Below are 16,735 nucleotides of genomic sequence, written 5' to 3'. Positions count from 1 at the left end.
AGTATTCAGAACGCTTCACTTTTTCTACATTTTGTTACGTTACAGCCTTATTATAAAATTGATTAAATCTTTTTTCCCCTCATCAATCTATACACAATACCCTATAATAACAAAGCAAAAACAGGTTTTAAAAAATGTATGAAAATGTATACAACAATTTAAACTGAAATATCACATTTATATAAGTATTCAGAGCCTTTACTCAGTACTTTGTTGAAGCACCTTTGGCAGTGACTATAGCCTAGTCTTCATGGGTATGGTGCTACAAGCTTGGCACACCTGTATTTGGGGAGTTTCTCCCATTCTTTTCTGCAGATCCTCTCAAGCTCTGGCAGGTTGGATGGGGAGCAACCATTTTACCGGTCTCTCCAGAGATGTTAGATCGGGTTCAAGTCTGAGCTATGGCTGGGCCACTCAAGGATATTCAGAGACTTGTCCCGAAGCCACTCCTGCGTTGTCTTGGCTGTGTGCTTAGGGTCGTTGTCCTGTTGGAAGGTGAACCGTAGCCCCAGTCTGAGGTCCTGAGCGCTCTGGAGCAGGTTTTCATCAAGGATCTCTCTGTACTTTGCTTCGTTCATCTTTTTTTCAATCCTGACTAGTCTCCAAATCCCTGCTGCTGAAAAACATCTCCACAGAATGCTGGGGTTGTGCCAGGTTTCCTCCAGACGTGATGCTTGGCATTCAGGCCAAAGAGTTCAATCTCATGGTCTGAGAGTCTTTTAGGTGCCTTTTGGCAAACTCCAAGCAGGATGTCATGTGCCTTTTACTGAGGAGTGGCTTCCGTCTGGCCACTCTACCATAAAGGCCTGATTGGTGGAGTGCTGCAGAGATGGTTGTCCTTCTGGAAGGTTCTCCCATCTCCACAGAGGAACTCTGGAGCTAAATCAGTGACCATCGGGTTCTTGGTCACCTCCCTGACCAAGGCCATTCTCCCACCATTACTCAGTTTGGCTGGGCGGCCAGCTCTAGGAAGAGTGGTTCCAAACTTCTTCCATTTAAGAATGATGGGAACACTGTATTCTTGTTGACATTCAATTCTGCAGAAATGTTTTGGTACCCTTCCCCAGATCTGTTCCTCAACACAATTCTGTCTCGAAGCTCTACAGATAATTTCTTCGAACTCATGGCTTGGTTTTTGCTCTGACATGCACGGTCAACTGTTTGACCTTATATAGACAGGTGTGTTCCTTTCCAAGTCATGTCCAATCAATTGAATTTACCACAGGTGGACTCCAATCAAGTTGTAGAAACATCTCAAGGGTGATCAATGGAAAGAGGATGTACCTGAGCCAATTTCGAGTCTCATAGCAAAGGGTCTGAATACGTATTTATTTGTAATACATTTGCAAACATTTTTAAAAACCTGTTTTAGCTTTGTCATTGTGGAGTATTGTGCGTAGATTGATGAGGAACATTTTATTTAATCCACTTTAGAATAAGGCTGTAACGTAACAAAATGTGGAAAAAGTCAAGGGGTCTGAATACTTTCCGAATGCACTGTAAATCACAGAAGACTAAAATATAACGAAACTGTTTGACATAGAAACACCGGATTTTCGGCTTCAAATTTCTATTAAACATATTAATAACATTTATTGCATTTTGCTGACATATATCCAAATAAAAACATTTAATTTATCATTCTTATTAAAAACGATGCAATCACTTAATAAAAAAAGTGTTAGATAAAAATAAAGCTACTTATTCAGGATGAAGTAGTTGTTTAATTCAGTATATTTGTTCAGATCAGTAACTGTAGATGTTTTGCACATCCAAAAAACAGGTCTTAAACTAAACTATAATTTAGGCTGGGATATTTTGTAGAGCGGTTCACTTCCTCTTGGGGATTAGGTAGACTTGTTGGGGGAATGAGAAGCTTGTTTCTGCTCCTTCTGATATCTACGGGACTGGGAACTGTGAAAGCAGAGAAGAATAACATGAAGAAAAAAAACATTTATTATGCATGTTAAAAGGACAATTGCACTTCCTGATTTGGCCCGGTTTTGAAGATTGCTCATTAAGTAATGATGGCGGCCATGACTGAAGCCAAACGAGAGTTGTCTTGGTGGTGTGGTTTGATGTGGGTATGTTATGTTTGGATATTGTAACCTGGCAGGTTCTGTTTGTCCCTCCTGAGTCACCATAGCAACAGCATAGCCATTTATTTAAAATAGCCCGAATTAATTTAAGATCAATCAAAAAAGTTGTAACTAATTTAGACGTTTTAGAGGTCTTAGTAGTAATTTGACATCGAGCTAAGGTCTTTGGTGCAGTATTTCTGAAGTTAAAACATGTGCATGAAAAACTGGTCAGTGCACTGCTTAGCATTCTTTCGAGTCGGGAAAGTCTGGCTGTGTGCTCAGGACTGATTTCTGAGAACAATAACATGTCTACAACTTCATAATCAGCAAGCAGTAAAACTATCATAGATAAAGCACAAGCAACACACTGTTTATCAGTACCTGAATCACTTAATAGCTAGCTAAGTTCCAACTGTTTGTCAATGAAGCTAGCAAGTAGTAGCGAGCAGGCACATTGAGCAGCCAGGCCACAATCAACTTATTAAGTCAATGGCAAATGATGACAATATATACTTCAGTGCTGTTAAAAAAAAATGTTTACACTATCTATTATAGGCCTGCCGACTTTTGAAGATAGCTTGGAGTGAAATTTCTTGAATGTCAATGCTCCTCCCCTAGCCGGGTCAGCCCCCCACCTCCCGCGGTTATGAATGCAACAGGTGGATTGATGTGAATATAATGTAGCCTATGGATCTGGGCTAATGCAAGTGGTGGGTTAAATCACTAGTAAGCCTAGTAGGCTGTATAGCCTGTTATCACATACTGTCATAAGCAGGGATGTAGTGCTGCCATAGCGGGAGGAAGAGGTGTCACTTTTTTCAGTTTGAGAATACACGGAGCCGCATGGTAAAATAATTTATGGAAAATTCATTCTGATAAATTCTAAATAATGCCATACAACTCTCCTTCCGTGGCCTCAAACTGCTCTTAAATGCAAGTAAAACTAAATGCATGTTCTTCAACCGATCGCTGCCCACACCAGGCCGCCCATCCAGCATCACTACTCTGGACAGTTCTGACTTAGAATATGTGGACAACTACAAATACCTAGGTGTCTGGTTAGACTGTAAACTCTCCTTTCAGACTCAGATTAAGCATCTCCAATCCAGAATTAAATCTAGAATTGGCTTCCTATTTTGCAACAAAGCGTCCTTCACTCATGTTGCCAAACATACCTTCGTAAAACTGACCATCCTACCGATCCTCGACTTCGGCGATGTTATTTACAAAATAGCCTCCAACACTCTGCTCAGCAAACTGGATGCAGTATATCACAGTGCCATCCATTTTGTCACCAAAGCCCCATATACTACCCACCACTGCGACCTGTACGCTCTCGTTGGCTGGCCCTCGCTTCACATTCCTCGCCAAACCCATTGGCTCCAGGTCATCTACAAGTCTCTGTAAGGTAAAGCCCCGCCTTATCTCAGCTCACTGGTCACCATAGCAGCACCCACCCGTAGCACGTGCTCCAGCAGGTATATCTCACTGGTCACCCCCAAAGCCAATTCTATCTTTGGCCGCCTTTTATTCCAGTTCTCTGCTGCCAATGACTGGAACGAACTGCAAATATCACTGAAGCTGGAGACTCATATCTCACTCACTAGCTTTAAGCACCAGCTGCCAGAGCAGCTCACAGATTACTGCACCTGTACATAGTCCATCTGTAAATAGCCCATCCAACTACCTCACCCACTCTTATCCTACCTTATTTGCACATGCTGTATATAGACTTTTCTACTGTATTATTGACTGTATGTTTGTGTATTCCATGTGTAACTCTGTGTTGTTGTATGTGTCAAACTGCTTTGCTTTATCTACGGCCAGGTTGCAGTTGCAAATGAGAACTTGTTCTCAACTAGCCTACCTGGTTAAATAAAGGTGGGGGGGGGGGGAGGGAATCCTAACCCCTAGCCTAGCTAACGTTAGCCAGCTAGCTCACTTTAGCCACCTAGCTAGAATTCATAACATATCGTACGTTTTTGAAAATTAATGAGCATCTCAAATTTATGCACAGAATAATATGAAATGCTCTGAGACCAGGTTGTAAATGGTGGTTTCTTCCATGTATTCTTTCTCTATGGCGGTGGCACAAATGATGAACTGTAGGCGTGTGTGCAAAACCAATCGATCGGAGGCTTGACCACTGTGTGGACCAAATCCAACGTAACAAGAACAACCACAGGCAGAAAACTCCACCAGGGGCTTGCTAAAACGGCTGTCCTCAAAAGAGTCTTCTACAATGCACTTGAACTCGCCCTACTGTCTGAGTACTGTCCTTACACCAACGAGATCTAGGATCCAATTCACCGCGTGTCTGCCATGAGGTTCCTAAAACTCCATAGACCCCCTTGCGCAGTGGAACCCAGAACGATACGTGACCACTGCTGCCTTTCAGCACCACAATTCGAAGGCCGTAGTAACGTTCCCGTAGTAAACAGGATATGTTGTCAGGACAAGATGCTAGAATATGCATATAATTGACAGCTTAGGATAGAAAACACTCTAAAGTTTCCAAAACTGTAAAAACATTGTCTGTGAGTATAACAGAACTGATATTGCAGGCGAAAGCCTGAGAAAAATCCAATCCGGAAGTGCCTCATGTTTTGAAAGCGCTGCGTTCCAATGCGTCCCTAATTGAGCAGTGAATGGGCTATCAACCAGATTATTCTTTCCCTGTATTCCCTAAGGTGTCTACAGCGTTGTGATGTAGTTTTACGCATTTATGTTGAAGAATACCCGTAAGCGGCTACATTGAGCAAGTGGTCACCTGATGCTCTCAGAGTGATTCTCGTGTAAAATACAGAGGTAGCCATTATTCCAATCAGTCCTACTGAAAAACCAATTGTCCCGGTGGATATATTATCGAATATATATTTGAAAAACACCTTGAGGATTGATTATAAACAACGTTTGCCATGTTTCTGTCGATATTATGGAGCTAATTTGGAATATTTTTCTGTGTTTTCGTGACTGCAATTCCCGGGTGATTTCTCAGCCAAATATGAAGAACAAACGGAGCTATTTCGCCTACAGAAATAATATTTTTGGAAAAAAGGAACATTGGCTATCTACCTGGGAGTCTCGTGAGTGAAAACATCCGAAGCTCATCAAAGGTAAACGATTTAATTTGATTGCTTTTCTGATTTCCATGACCAAGTTACCTGCTGCTAGCTGGACAAAATGCTATGCTATATTTTGAAAATCTGAGATGACAGGGTGATTAACAAAAGGGTAAGCTGTGTCTAAATATATTTCACTTGTGATTTTCATGAATAGGAATATCTTCTAGGAATATTTATGTCCATTGCGTTATGCTAATTAGTGTTAGTCGATGATTACGATGAATACACTCCCTCATGCAGGATGGGGAGTCACTAGAGTAAGACTAGTAGGCGTAGGCCTCATCACTTATTATTATTATTATTACTAGCAATACATATATGATCACTTCTCATAATGGTTCTCGCTGCTCATTTAATAAAGTTAAATCTAAGCTGAATCAGATTCTGGTAAGATCACATAATGATAAATTAGTATTTTACATAACAGATCCAAATATAATAGCATATAAGCAGGGGCACAAATTTCACTGGGGATGGGGACATGTGCCCCCCCACACACACACATTCTGAAATTGCATTTTTATCCCCCCCCAGTTTTATCATTTGAATGTGATATAAAACGAGGCAATGGTGTGGTTTACGAAAACACCTGTCATTTTTTATCTGAAGCTGCACATTCTTTAATTTTTTCTCATGCAGCCAAAACTCAACGCGCCGCAGACTTTGATTGAAACAAAATAGGCCTACAAGAAATTATAATAGTTTGTTAACTTGTTGTTGAAATGACGTCTGTGCCCAGTGGATACCTCGTCTGGGACCTGCTGTTTCAACCTTTTCTCTCTCTCTTGCTCTCTCTTGCTCTCACGTGTATAGAAGAGGATGTTGGAGCATTTGTCAAATTATTTGATATCAGTTATTTTGCCATGAAGTCCCTCCAGTCCCCCTCCATATCAATCACTGATTGCATATCTTCATAGTCTGTCACCAGATCTGATTAGCGGGGTGTCTGAGGACTCCAAATCACCCCCCCTTATTGGAGACAAATTAACACTACAGTGGCAAATAGCTGTATATTGCTATAATGAAAATGTTTTGGGAACAGTTGACAAAACGTTTTCCTCCAAAAAACGGTTGAATTACATACATCTTCATAGTATGACACCAGAACCTGTTAACAGAGTGTCTGGGGATTCTAAATCACCCCCTTTATTGGCAACAATTATATATAATTAACAGTACAGTAGCAAATAGCTGTATAGTGCTATTTATGTATAACTTATTTAGTTTAAATGGTACAGAAGCAAACGTGTAGATCAATCAATCAATCAAATGTATTTTATAAAGCTCTTTACAGTGCTTTACAGATACTCAGCCAAAACCCCCAAAAGAGCAAGCAATGCAGAAGCACAGTGACTAAGAAAAACTCCCCAGAAGGCAGGAACCCAAGAACAAACCTAGAGAGAAATCAGGCTTGGAGGGGTGGCAAAGTCCTCTTCTGGCTTTGCCGGGTGAAGATTTTGAGTACAATTGGCCATTAAGGCAAGATCGTCAGTCAAGATGTTCGGAGATGACCAGTAAGGTCAAGTAATAACCAAGGCCAAGTAATAACCATAAAAACGTTGTAGTGCTGATTATTGTCTCTGAATATACTGAAATTGTCTTTAAGGCCTTCGACTGGGGCCTCCCACTCCTCTTCCTATGGTTAGAGGCAGTTTTTCGCTGTTCTATGAAGGGAGTAGTACACAGCGTTGTATGAGATCTTCAGTTTCATGGCAATTTCTCGCATGGAATAGCCTTCATTTCTCAGAACAAGAATAGACTGACAAGTTTCAGAAGAAAGGGCTTTGTTTCTGGCCATTTTGAGCCTGTAATCGAACTCACAAATGCTGATGCTCCAGATACTCAACTAAAGAAGGCCAGTTTTATTGCTTCTATAATCAGCACTACAGCTTTCAGCTGTGCTAACATAATTGCAAAAGGGTTTTCTAATGATCAATTAGCCTTTTAAAATGATAAACTTGGATTAGCTAACATAACGTGCCATTGGAACACAGCAGTGATGGTTGCTGATAATGGGCCTTTGTATGCCTATGTAGATATTCCATTAAAAATCATCCGTTTCCAGCTACAATTGTCATTTACAACATTAACAATGTTTACACGGTATCTCTGATCCATTTGATGTTATGTTAATGGACAAAAAATGTGTGTTTCTTTCAAAAACAAGGACATTTCTAAGTGACCCCGAACTTTTGAACGGTAGTGTAAGTGCTGTCTTTCCAGTTGATGTAAACTTTTCAAACAAATATTCATTTGAAAGAATCTAAAGACTTTCACAGTGTAGGTCTGTTGTTTTAACAATGTAATAACAATTTCTAATGTTATAAGTGTCTTTAACATTCAGTAACAGTAATAATACGTTTATAGCAGTGTAACAGAACTGATCTACCAAGGCACAGATGCGTTTCAAGAGCATAAACTATTTTGTTTCTGAATCCTCAGACCTCTGACTGGGAGCAGCATGGGGGGCGGTGTCATCTAGCGGAATAGAAATTAAACTATTACTCAGATATTATTTAATGAAGATTACTGAACTTCCAATCATTAATTCCTTTTCAACTAATTCATATTTAGCATTGTTTTTTTAATACACATTTTGATGTCCCCTGATTTACATAATGTTAATTACATTTTTGAACATGTACTGAGGGCATATTTAATTTAATTTACCCACCTTGGCAGAGTGCCTATTTACAAATAACCACCAGAACTCAACAATAAGCCTCAATAGCTCTAAAATAGCATGCAAAGTAGAGGCTAGGATTAGAGAAACAGAACGCATCTTAAAGCAGCAATCAGCAGTAGAAACAACAGCAAAGCGGCTTCCCCGCCCCGGTTCAGTAAAAAGCTGAGGTATGGGACTGGAGAAATTGTATCACTCAAATTCATAGACAGAGCTATGGATGCAAGGATTGACCATCAATGATATCAATGTTATAGTTTTAACCATGTTTTGAGGCTATATTTTCTTTGTTTACATGATCTTTGTTTACTAACATTGGAGTAAAAAAAAGCTTATGTTTTGGGTTCTGATAGGGTAAGACGATTTGTGAACTTCTGTTCAAGTAGAGGGAGGAATTTTATTTTGAAGCTTTTTGCATGATGTCGCTGATTTCACGGAGCTGTTCTAAGGGGCAGTTGACTTTTAAAGAGTCAAGTGAAAATTTCACTGTGAACTCAAATGTAATGTGAAAATGTTGCCTTCCTTGCAATGTCTGTGTATGACCAGCAGAGGGAAACTGCTACTCTTAATCCCGAGAGAACCATTACAGCAATGCACTCCATAGGACTCACATTTACACCCTAAAGATATTAGTATATTTGTTGGGCCCCCATCCTACACACATTGGTCATTGTAAGGCAGGAGCGGACTGGGACCAGAAATTGGCTATGGCATTTCTAACATACCAGGCCATTTTTCCCTTGAGGCACCCACACTGGACCATTTTCTCCCCTCAAGGCCTCCACACCGGACCATTTTTCCCCTTGAGGCCTGTGTTATTAGCCAGATAATTATAATTCCACCCCCCCAAAAAACTAGTTAGACAGGCCCATTGGGCAAAACATTTGCACAAAATGCCAGATGGTAGGTCTGCTCCTGTTGTAAGGTGGAGACTTGTAGGGAGGTGGCTATCTGAGTCAGTTTTTGTAATTCTCATAATAGTGTGGTATATCAACTATCTATTTAATAGAAAGTTTCATTTTCCCTATATCGATTGTTACTTCAACTATACTACAGCTGTCCCTGTAAAATAACACACCCTGATCTGTTGCACCTGTCTTTGTGATTGTCTCCACCCCCCTCCAGGTGTCGCCCATCTTCCCCATTATCCCCTGTATATTTATACCTGTGTTCTCTGTTTCTCTGTTGCCAGTTCATCTTGTTTGTCAAGTCAACCAGCGTTTTTGTTCTCTGTGCCTGCTTTTCCCAGTCTGTCTTTTTCTCGCCCTCCTGGTTTTGACCCTTGCCAGTCCTGACTCTGAGCCCGCCTTCCTGACCACTCTGCCTACCCCTGAGCCTGCCTGCCGACCTGTACCTTTGCCCCACCTCTGGATTATTGACCTTTGCCTGCCTGCCGTCCGGTACCGTTGCCCCACCTCTGGTTTACTGACCCCTGCCAGCCTTGACCTGTCTATTGCCTGCAACTGTTGGATTATTAACCTGTTGTTAATCCAACGCTGTCTGCATCTGGGTTTTACCTTCATAACTGGTACACTGGATAGGTGCAGTGAAATGTGTATGTGACAATAAAACATAAATACTGTATATAAAGGTCTATGGCTGAAAACCCTATTCACTCTGACAGGGTATTGACCCATAAATTCAGTTTAATACTTCCTGTTGTGATTCGATCTGCCACTCAAAGGCTATTTATTCCTAGAGTGTGTTCAGCTGGGATGACACGGGAGCTACTTTGGGAGATAATGGTAAATGCAGTAGTTATAGTATTATGAGTGTATGTTTGGATTGTGTACTAGGGGTGCTCTGATTCAAACTGATGAGAAATTGCATGATACATACCATCTGCTAGTCCAGACTTCTCTTTCCTCGATAGATTACTGTGGGAAAGAATATATTTGAGAAATGTTAGAGAAGTGAATACATTTTGCACTGATGCATAATTTCCCCTCCATTTTATCCCACAAAATACCATAGGCTTGAGTCTGTGAAAACCAATACTAGGCTACAGATCATTTATGAAAAATAAAAATCAAAAACATACCCATTCCAACATTGCTTCCTGAGCAGGAAACTGAAATCAGACAAGAATATGTTAATCAATCAATCAATCAATCAATCAAATTTATTTGTAAAGCCCTTTTTACATCAGCCCTTTTTACATTTGCTGTACAGAAACCCAGCCTAAAACCCCAAACAGCAAGCAATGCAGGTGTAGAAGCACGGTGGCTAGGAAAAACTCCCTAGAAAGGCCAGAACCTAGGAAGAAACCTAGAGAGGATAATAATCTGGTATATGCCAATGACTTTGTAAAACCATGCTATACAAACAAAGCAAAATGAACTTGACTGAAATGTAATTTCCTTTTAGATTATGCATGTAGATCTTTCAAGTGGTATTGTGGTATTGAGTAGCCTACCTGAGTACATCCTCTGGGGACAGAACTGGACCATGGCTCCGTCCTGGGTGAGAGGGGCCACCACTACGTTGTAGACGTCCCCACACATGATCTCCGGCACTTCACAGGTGTTGCCCCCGGGGGGAGGGGTGCAGGTGTAGTTGGACTGGCTACCAACCATCTTGGCCGTGTAGTTATGGAGACCGCCAGTGGAACGCCAGTATACACGCAGTGTGTTGTTGGCCATCCTGTACAGCTTCACGCCCGATGGACAACAAGCACCTGGGAGGGAAAGATAGTTCAGTAAGGCACTAGAGTGGCAACCATGCAGGGCGCAATGGTATGTGGATGTTAAAATGTACTTGGCTATGATCAAACTCTGACACTCTTTTGTAACTTAATGCTATAGAAATGAATTGTGTGTAATTCACCTAGAGTGTAATTCACCTAGAGTCAATAATTCACCTAGAACGTTTTCTGTTTTACCATTTCACTGACTCAGTGGTCCCATTGTTGCTATGATAGGTGCTTCTGTCTTTCACTCATTGGATGAGAGGCTGGGATATATTAGTCTATCTGTCACTCACTGGATGAGAAGCCATGATAGGTGCACTCAGACATGTGTCCAGTGCGGCTGATGGCCTCCATGCTGACTGTGTAGTTTGTTCCGCAGGTGATGCAACCCATCAGGCAGTGGGTGTCCAGGGTGTGGCAGCGGGCGGTGCCTTTCGGTGAGGTCAGAGAGATCATGTAGGTGTGTGTGCCTCTCGCCATCGACCAGGTGACATTGGTCATGGCCTGAGTCACCTGTTCAACGTTAAAGGTTGCCGGGCAACAGGGTGCTAGAGGACAAATGGAAAGCACAATTGTGAGAAATGTATACTTATTTTTTTAAATCTATCTGCAGATAGCTGAATGAACAACTTCATAAAATTTTCACCACAACATCACCAGTAACAAGTGATACCAGTAGTCCAAACGAATTAACCAAAACCTTTCCCTTTCTCCATGTAGTTTCCATGGTTCCCTACCTGTTTCCAGTGGAAAACTGTAGCTGGGAAAACTGTCGCCCACGGTGGTGGTTGCTATGGCGCTGACCTCATAGACCTCGCCACAGGGCAGGTCAAGTATCTCACAGGACGTTCCTCTGGAAGTGCAGGTGTTTCTGTTGTCCTGGGCCACTACGCTCACTTTGTAGGTGGTACCTGCTCTGTTGGGAGTACTAAAGCTGACATTGACACTGGTGGTGTTGATCTGGGTCACACTCAGGATCTCTGGCATACAGGGAGCTGAGAAGGAGAGAGGAAGTGGCATGGGGAGGGTTAGCGTCACAGTGATCTTTTACCTGTGGGTGTAATGACACTCATCATGTTTTCCCATTCATTCAAATAAACTGGTGATATGATTAGTTAGCAGACACTTTTCTATGTGGCAATTTTTCTTAAAGATGTTTGTGTTACCTGTCTCCTTAGTGTGTGATCTGCAGGTGTGGTTGCACCCTCTAATCTCATTACAGGGGATCACCACCACACTGTAGGGGCTGTTACAGGTGAGGTCAGAGAGAGCGCACACTGGTGCCGTGTCGTTACACAGGATGACCTCTGACCCTTCCACCGCCCGCGTCTCGTACACCTCAGCCCCGCGCACTGTTGACCACATGATCTCCAGGGTGCCGGGGGAGGCCAGGGAGATGAACACATCCCCGGGACAACAGGGTACTGGGGACGGACAGAGAGAGAGAGGGAGAGAGTAAGAAAGAGAGAGAGAGAGACATGGAATATATTTATTTCAGTATTTATATCAGTGTCAATATGAACTGACGTGGGCTATCTGAAGAACATCTATCAGCATTCATATTTATTTAGATCCCCCATTAAATGAGCTGAATGAGACTTGTGTGAACGTTTTTTTAGTATTTTTTTTAAATAGTGTGATTTCAGAGGCACATTATGTGTGCTGGGTCTCTGGCACACCGCTAGACTGTAGAGCTAAAGCTTCTACTTACAGGTGGTGTAGTTGAGCACGGGGCCCGGTGGGCTGGATCCAGCCAGGCTGAAGGCGAACACAGTCATCAGGTAGGTGTATCCACACTGGCAGTGATAGTTACAGCTGGTGGAGCTGGTGTTGCACCTCTCCTCCTGACCATCATCCCTCTTGATGAAGGCCACGTAGGTGTCGGTGTAGGGTATGGCGTCCCACAACACAGAGCAATTACCTGCCTTGGTCTCCTCCACACGCAGAGGCTCTGGTGGGCAGGGGACTGAAGGGAAACACACGGCAGGGTGTGCAGTTATTAGATGTTCATCATATGGTTATTACATGTCTGTAATAGGGGCTAAAGGTCGAGTTATTCATGTTACTTTCAATGAATTCCTGTGTTGTTAGTACCTTACATATGCATCTCATGCATTGATGAAATAGTAGAATGATCTCAAGTGTATCAATATGCTGTGCTTTACATAGCAAGTTTGTGTCTTCTATTACTAGATGTCACAAACCTGCCATATAACAAACAATCAATTTGTTTGCTTGATTGATTGACTGATTGATTGATATGTCTACGCACAGGTGATGAACTCCTCAGGAGCAGAAGGGATGCTGGGTCCTCCCTCGTTGATGGCTGTCACGGTGACGGTGTGTCTCTGGCCACACCCCACGGGGGCCAGGGTGCAGGCGCCGGTGGTAGAGGTACATTTCAGCCCCTCTGAGCTGAAGGCCAGGTACTCCCCTGCCCCCTGAGATGGAGCCCAGGACACGGACAGACCGGCCTCAGAGCCCACCATCCTCACCTCCAACTCAGTGAGCACAGGGATGCATGGACCTGGGGGGAGGAGAGAGAAACAACATGAGCACACACACAATTAGGTACAGACCTAGACGAATCCTAAACGTGCTTACAAAAATACTGCACAAATTGGCGCTCTTGCTTGCCATTTGCTCCACCCTATCCCTATCAGGTCTCGAAAAGGCCTCATTAACTGAAAGTTAAATAAAGCTAGATCAGGTACATTTTCTGAAGAAAATGAAACAGGGCAGTGTAACACTGAAGAGTGTACTTGCTAACCAAAAATCCCCTCTCTTCCTTACGTGTGATTTGGCAAACGGTGAAGTCGTCTCCCTGTCTTTTCTCGGGGTCCCAGGCGTTGCCCTTGATGCAATAGGTTGTCCCAGCCTCCAGGCCAGAGAAGGTCACGCTGGTGTCAGTGGTGTTGAGCTTCACCCTGCTGTCTGAGCCCTCCATGATGATGCTAATGGTGTACAGGAAAACGTGGTCCACAGGCTCCCACCCCACCACAATGGTGTCATTGCTGGGAGAGGTGGAGTTGAGCTTGGGCGCAGCAACCACTTTAGGAGAGAGACAGCAATGAGACATGTTATGTAGAGTGTGTATTTGTTTGTCTGTGTTGGGGGTGTTCATGGTTTGCCTTTTAATTGTGTGATATCATTCAGAAAGCTCAAGTGTATTTTCAGTTCTGTGGGATCCCTTTACAATGTACTACTACATGACTGAGATTTGAGACGATCAAAATTCTCTCCCTCTCCTCTGCCTTCTAAAGAAGGTCAAACCACAACACAATAGGATGAAACTGCCGGTGGCTTGTTTTGGTACATGAAGATATCCGATAGGCTGACTAACTCAGGTCCTATTCCCAGGGTAACCAACTCAGTGTTCTCAGTTGTCAACCCAGTTAGGTTTATTCTTTGTGTATGGAGAGGGGTCAGATATAATTACAGCGGATACCTCCCTCCTCAGGGCAGCAAGAGCATCTCACTAATAGAGGAAAGTACCGGATTTGCAATACCTCATCTGAAATCAAGTTTTTAAGGTCAGGTATGTAGCTACAATCCTCTTCCTGGCTTTGGCTCATTTACGTCAGCGAAGAGATCGAGTGACTTATGGTGGGGGCACTGGAGATAAAGGTTGTTACTGTTTTCCCTATCAATGACTAAATTCTTTATACCAGGCTTTCATACTCTTGTGTTTTTTTTCTTCTTTCCCCCAGCAGACGGTGAATGTGAATGTGAGATACAAGGGACAATACCTGTCTTTGCTACCACAGGGAGGGAAGGCTGGCTCCTGCCTCCGCTGTTGATGGACATGACACTGAGAGTGTAGTCGGTGTAGGCCTGAAGGTTGAGCACGGTCCCAGGGGAAGAGGACACCTCGGTTTCGTAGAAGAAGGACATGTCGGCGGTCTCGGCGCGCAGGATGTAGGAAGTGGCACCGGACACCTGAGTGAACTCCACGGTCATGCTCTCACTCTGTTTTGATGTTGCCATGTTGATGGTGGGCACCTCAGAAGCTACAGAAGGAATTGTTGAAACTCACGTAAGGAGATACCCACATGGAAATGTAAGGATTGTAATACCACAATAATCATACCTGGTTTTATTTTTCACTATAAGCCCACTGTTATAATATACTTTATATTTCTTATGAGAGGTTGTCCCTTAACATTGCTCTAAAGACAGATTTTATATATTCCCTTATAGCTCTGATGAGAGAGAAAAACAGAACTGGCCCTGGAGCGGTGATTAATGACAGAATGTTACGAGATCACAACATAATGTATTGTTTCACCATCATCTCCTTAGGGTCACATAGGAGACACTGATTTTACCGGTGGTCTCTTCTACTTCAGCCTGGCTCAAAACATTCAGGCTGTTATCCATGGCCTCAGCCCTGATGATGTACATGTTGTTGGGGGTTAGAGAGTTGATGGAGCCCATCACAGAGTTGGCACCGAACTGGGCGAAGGCTGAGGCATCCAGGGAGTTCTTGGAGGTTGCTGTGATCTTGTAGGAACTGGCTCCTGAGCATCTGCTCCACTGCACTGTCATACTCTTAGATGTTACGGTGAATATCGACACTGTGATTTCTATATGAGGTGAGAGATAGAATCACTGTCAAATGCTGGGTTCATGTCTGGATCAAATTAGAAAATATTATAGCACTACTATTGCATACATGTACTACAATTACATGATCATTGTAGTGTAATAATCAGGATTATTTTAATCCACTTTCATCCGACCATCATTTTCTGCAGTTGAAAAATATAGACTGTTTAGGAATGTACATGTATTGTGACAAAAATATAAATGTTTTACCTGATGAAGCTGTACTCTGGAAGTAAAAACAGAAAAGGAAGTAAAAACCGTTAAAAGAAAATATATAATACTTTAAGGGAATGTAAAACAAATTATATTACACAATGTTCATACCATGAGAAGTTTTATGAAATTCAAGCAATCACTTTCCTGGAATGAATGTTCCCTACTCAAGGTTAATCTTACAGTACACCTGATGACAGGTATGCCAGTCAATAAGGCAGTGTTCCCTCTAGATAGCTCATTCCTTTTCCTCCAACAGACTATTCATGTTCTTTGACGTTATTGCAATAGTAATGTATTTGAAATATATGCTATGTCCTACACAAATAGCACAGGTATAAAGCTTCACAGTAAAAAATAAAAAGTAATCCTTCTTACCTGAGAGCCTATACCTATACCTATCAAGGAGAAAATCACCATCCAATTAATAAATCCCATTCTGTTTTTTTCTTCTTGATGTTATCCTTCTCTGTTGTTTCTTGCACTCTAGGGCTTCTCTTGATTAGTTGAAAGGAGCTATTTGAGAATTGCTTCACGTTCTACGTTTATCCTTTCTTTAACACATTTCTGGTCTGTGTTGACTGAAATACCTATATGTGACCCCGCCCACTGCAGCCAATCATTGGCAGGGCTAGAACAGCTACCTGCAGGCAGGGTTGTGTTCAGTTCGCTCCAACGTTTGCTACGTTTGTATTGAATGACACATTTCCCCCAAAACGGTGCACGGGTACGTTTCTGTTTGCTCCCGTTTGGTGGGTGTGGTGAGGTGTGGCCTGATCAATATGGGTGTGACCATGTGGGTATTACATGATCTCACATTTCTTTTAGACGAACATTTAGTTTTCAGCAGCCAATCATTGGCATAATTTTTATGGATATATACAAAGAAATGTAAATTTAAAAAATTTAAAAACGAAACGAAGTGTAGCTAGTTTGCAGTCTTTCCAGACTGTGTTAGCTATGTTGTTGGCTAGCTCCTCTGAACAAGTGTCCTGACGAGAAAGTACATTTTCTTGCCAGGCGAAATCGCACCTCATTGGCTCATTGTTATTGATGTATCCAAATAAATGTTACAAGAAAACAGCATAAACAATTAAAAATGCAGCTACTGTTGTTATTCTGGCTGCACTTTTTGACGTGACTATAAGTTAGCCATAGTTGGCTAGCTAGCAAGCAAGGGATAAGAACATTGCCAGCCAGTTTGGCAATATAAAAATGTAACATTTTGAACAAAACAACAAGACTGAACTACTGGTTCGTGTCTCTGGCAAACAGCTAGAAAATGAACGACCACCCGACTTGGGTAGCAACCCTAAATTTGTGTCGGGACTTTTTC

General features: G+C 42.3%; 1 protein-coding gene and 1 long non-coding RNA gene across 5 annotated transcripts in view; one reads left to right on the top strand and one right to left on the bottom strand.

Annotated features, from left to right (window-relative positions):
* Positions 1 to 15,851, top strand: part of LOC135556201 (uncharacterized) — a 29,226-nt gene extending 13,375 nt beyond the window's left edge. For 2 of the 4 annotated variants that reach the window (XR_010457960.1, XR_010457958.1), the window contains 5 exons: positions 10,958 to 11,152; positions 11,299 to 12,033; positions 12,292 to 12,359; positions 12,853 to 13,149; positions 14,289 to 15,851. This is a non-coding gene — a long non-coding RNA (uncharacterized LOC135556201). The remainder of the gene's footprint in view (positions 1 to 10,957; positions 11,153 to 11,298; positions 12,034 to 12,291; positions 12,360 to 12,852; positions 13,150 to 14,288) is intronic. The other 2 variants (XR_010457961.1, XR_010457959.1) reach the window with 2 other exon arrangements.
* Positions 1,325 to 15,156, bottom strand: LOC135556199 (fibronectin type III domain-containing protein 7-like). Its single transcript, XM_064989199.1, has 12 exons — positions 14,907 to 15,156; positions 14,328 to 14,588; positions 13,372 to 13,629; positions 12,851 to 13,105; positions 12,290 to 12,544; positions 11,745 to 12,002; positions 11,316 to 11,573; positions 10,872 to 11,126; positions 10,306 to 10,566; positions 9,931 to 9,960; positions 9,729 to 9,766; positions 1,325 to 1,914 (listed from the first exon to the last, which is right to left on the bottom strand). Exons 1-11 carry the CDS (start codon positions 15,124 to 15,126, stop codon positions 9,735 to 9,737), a joined length of 2,343 nt encoding a protein of 780 aa, XP_064845271.1. The 5' UTR covers positions 15,127 to 15,156; the 3' UTR covers positions 1,325 to 1,914; positions 9,729 to 9,734.
* Positions 15,852 to 16,735: the final 884 nt, after the last annotated feature.

The sequence above is a fragment of the Oncorhynchus masou genome, chromosome 15 (genome assembly GCF_036934945.1).
Source record: "Oncorhynchus masou masou isolate Uvic2021 chromosome 15, UVic_Omas_1.1, whole genome shotgun sequence".
Lineage (NCBI taxonomy): Eukaryota > Metazoa > Chordata > Actinopteri > Salmoniformes > Salmonidae > Oncorhynchus > Oncorhynchus masou.
Note: the sequence above shows the minus strand (reverse complement) of the source record. Positions and strands in the feature narration are given on the sequence as shown.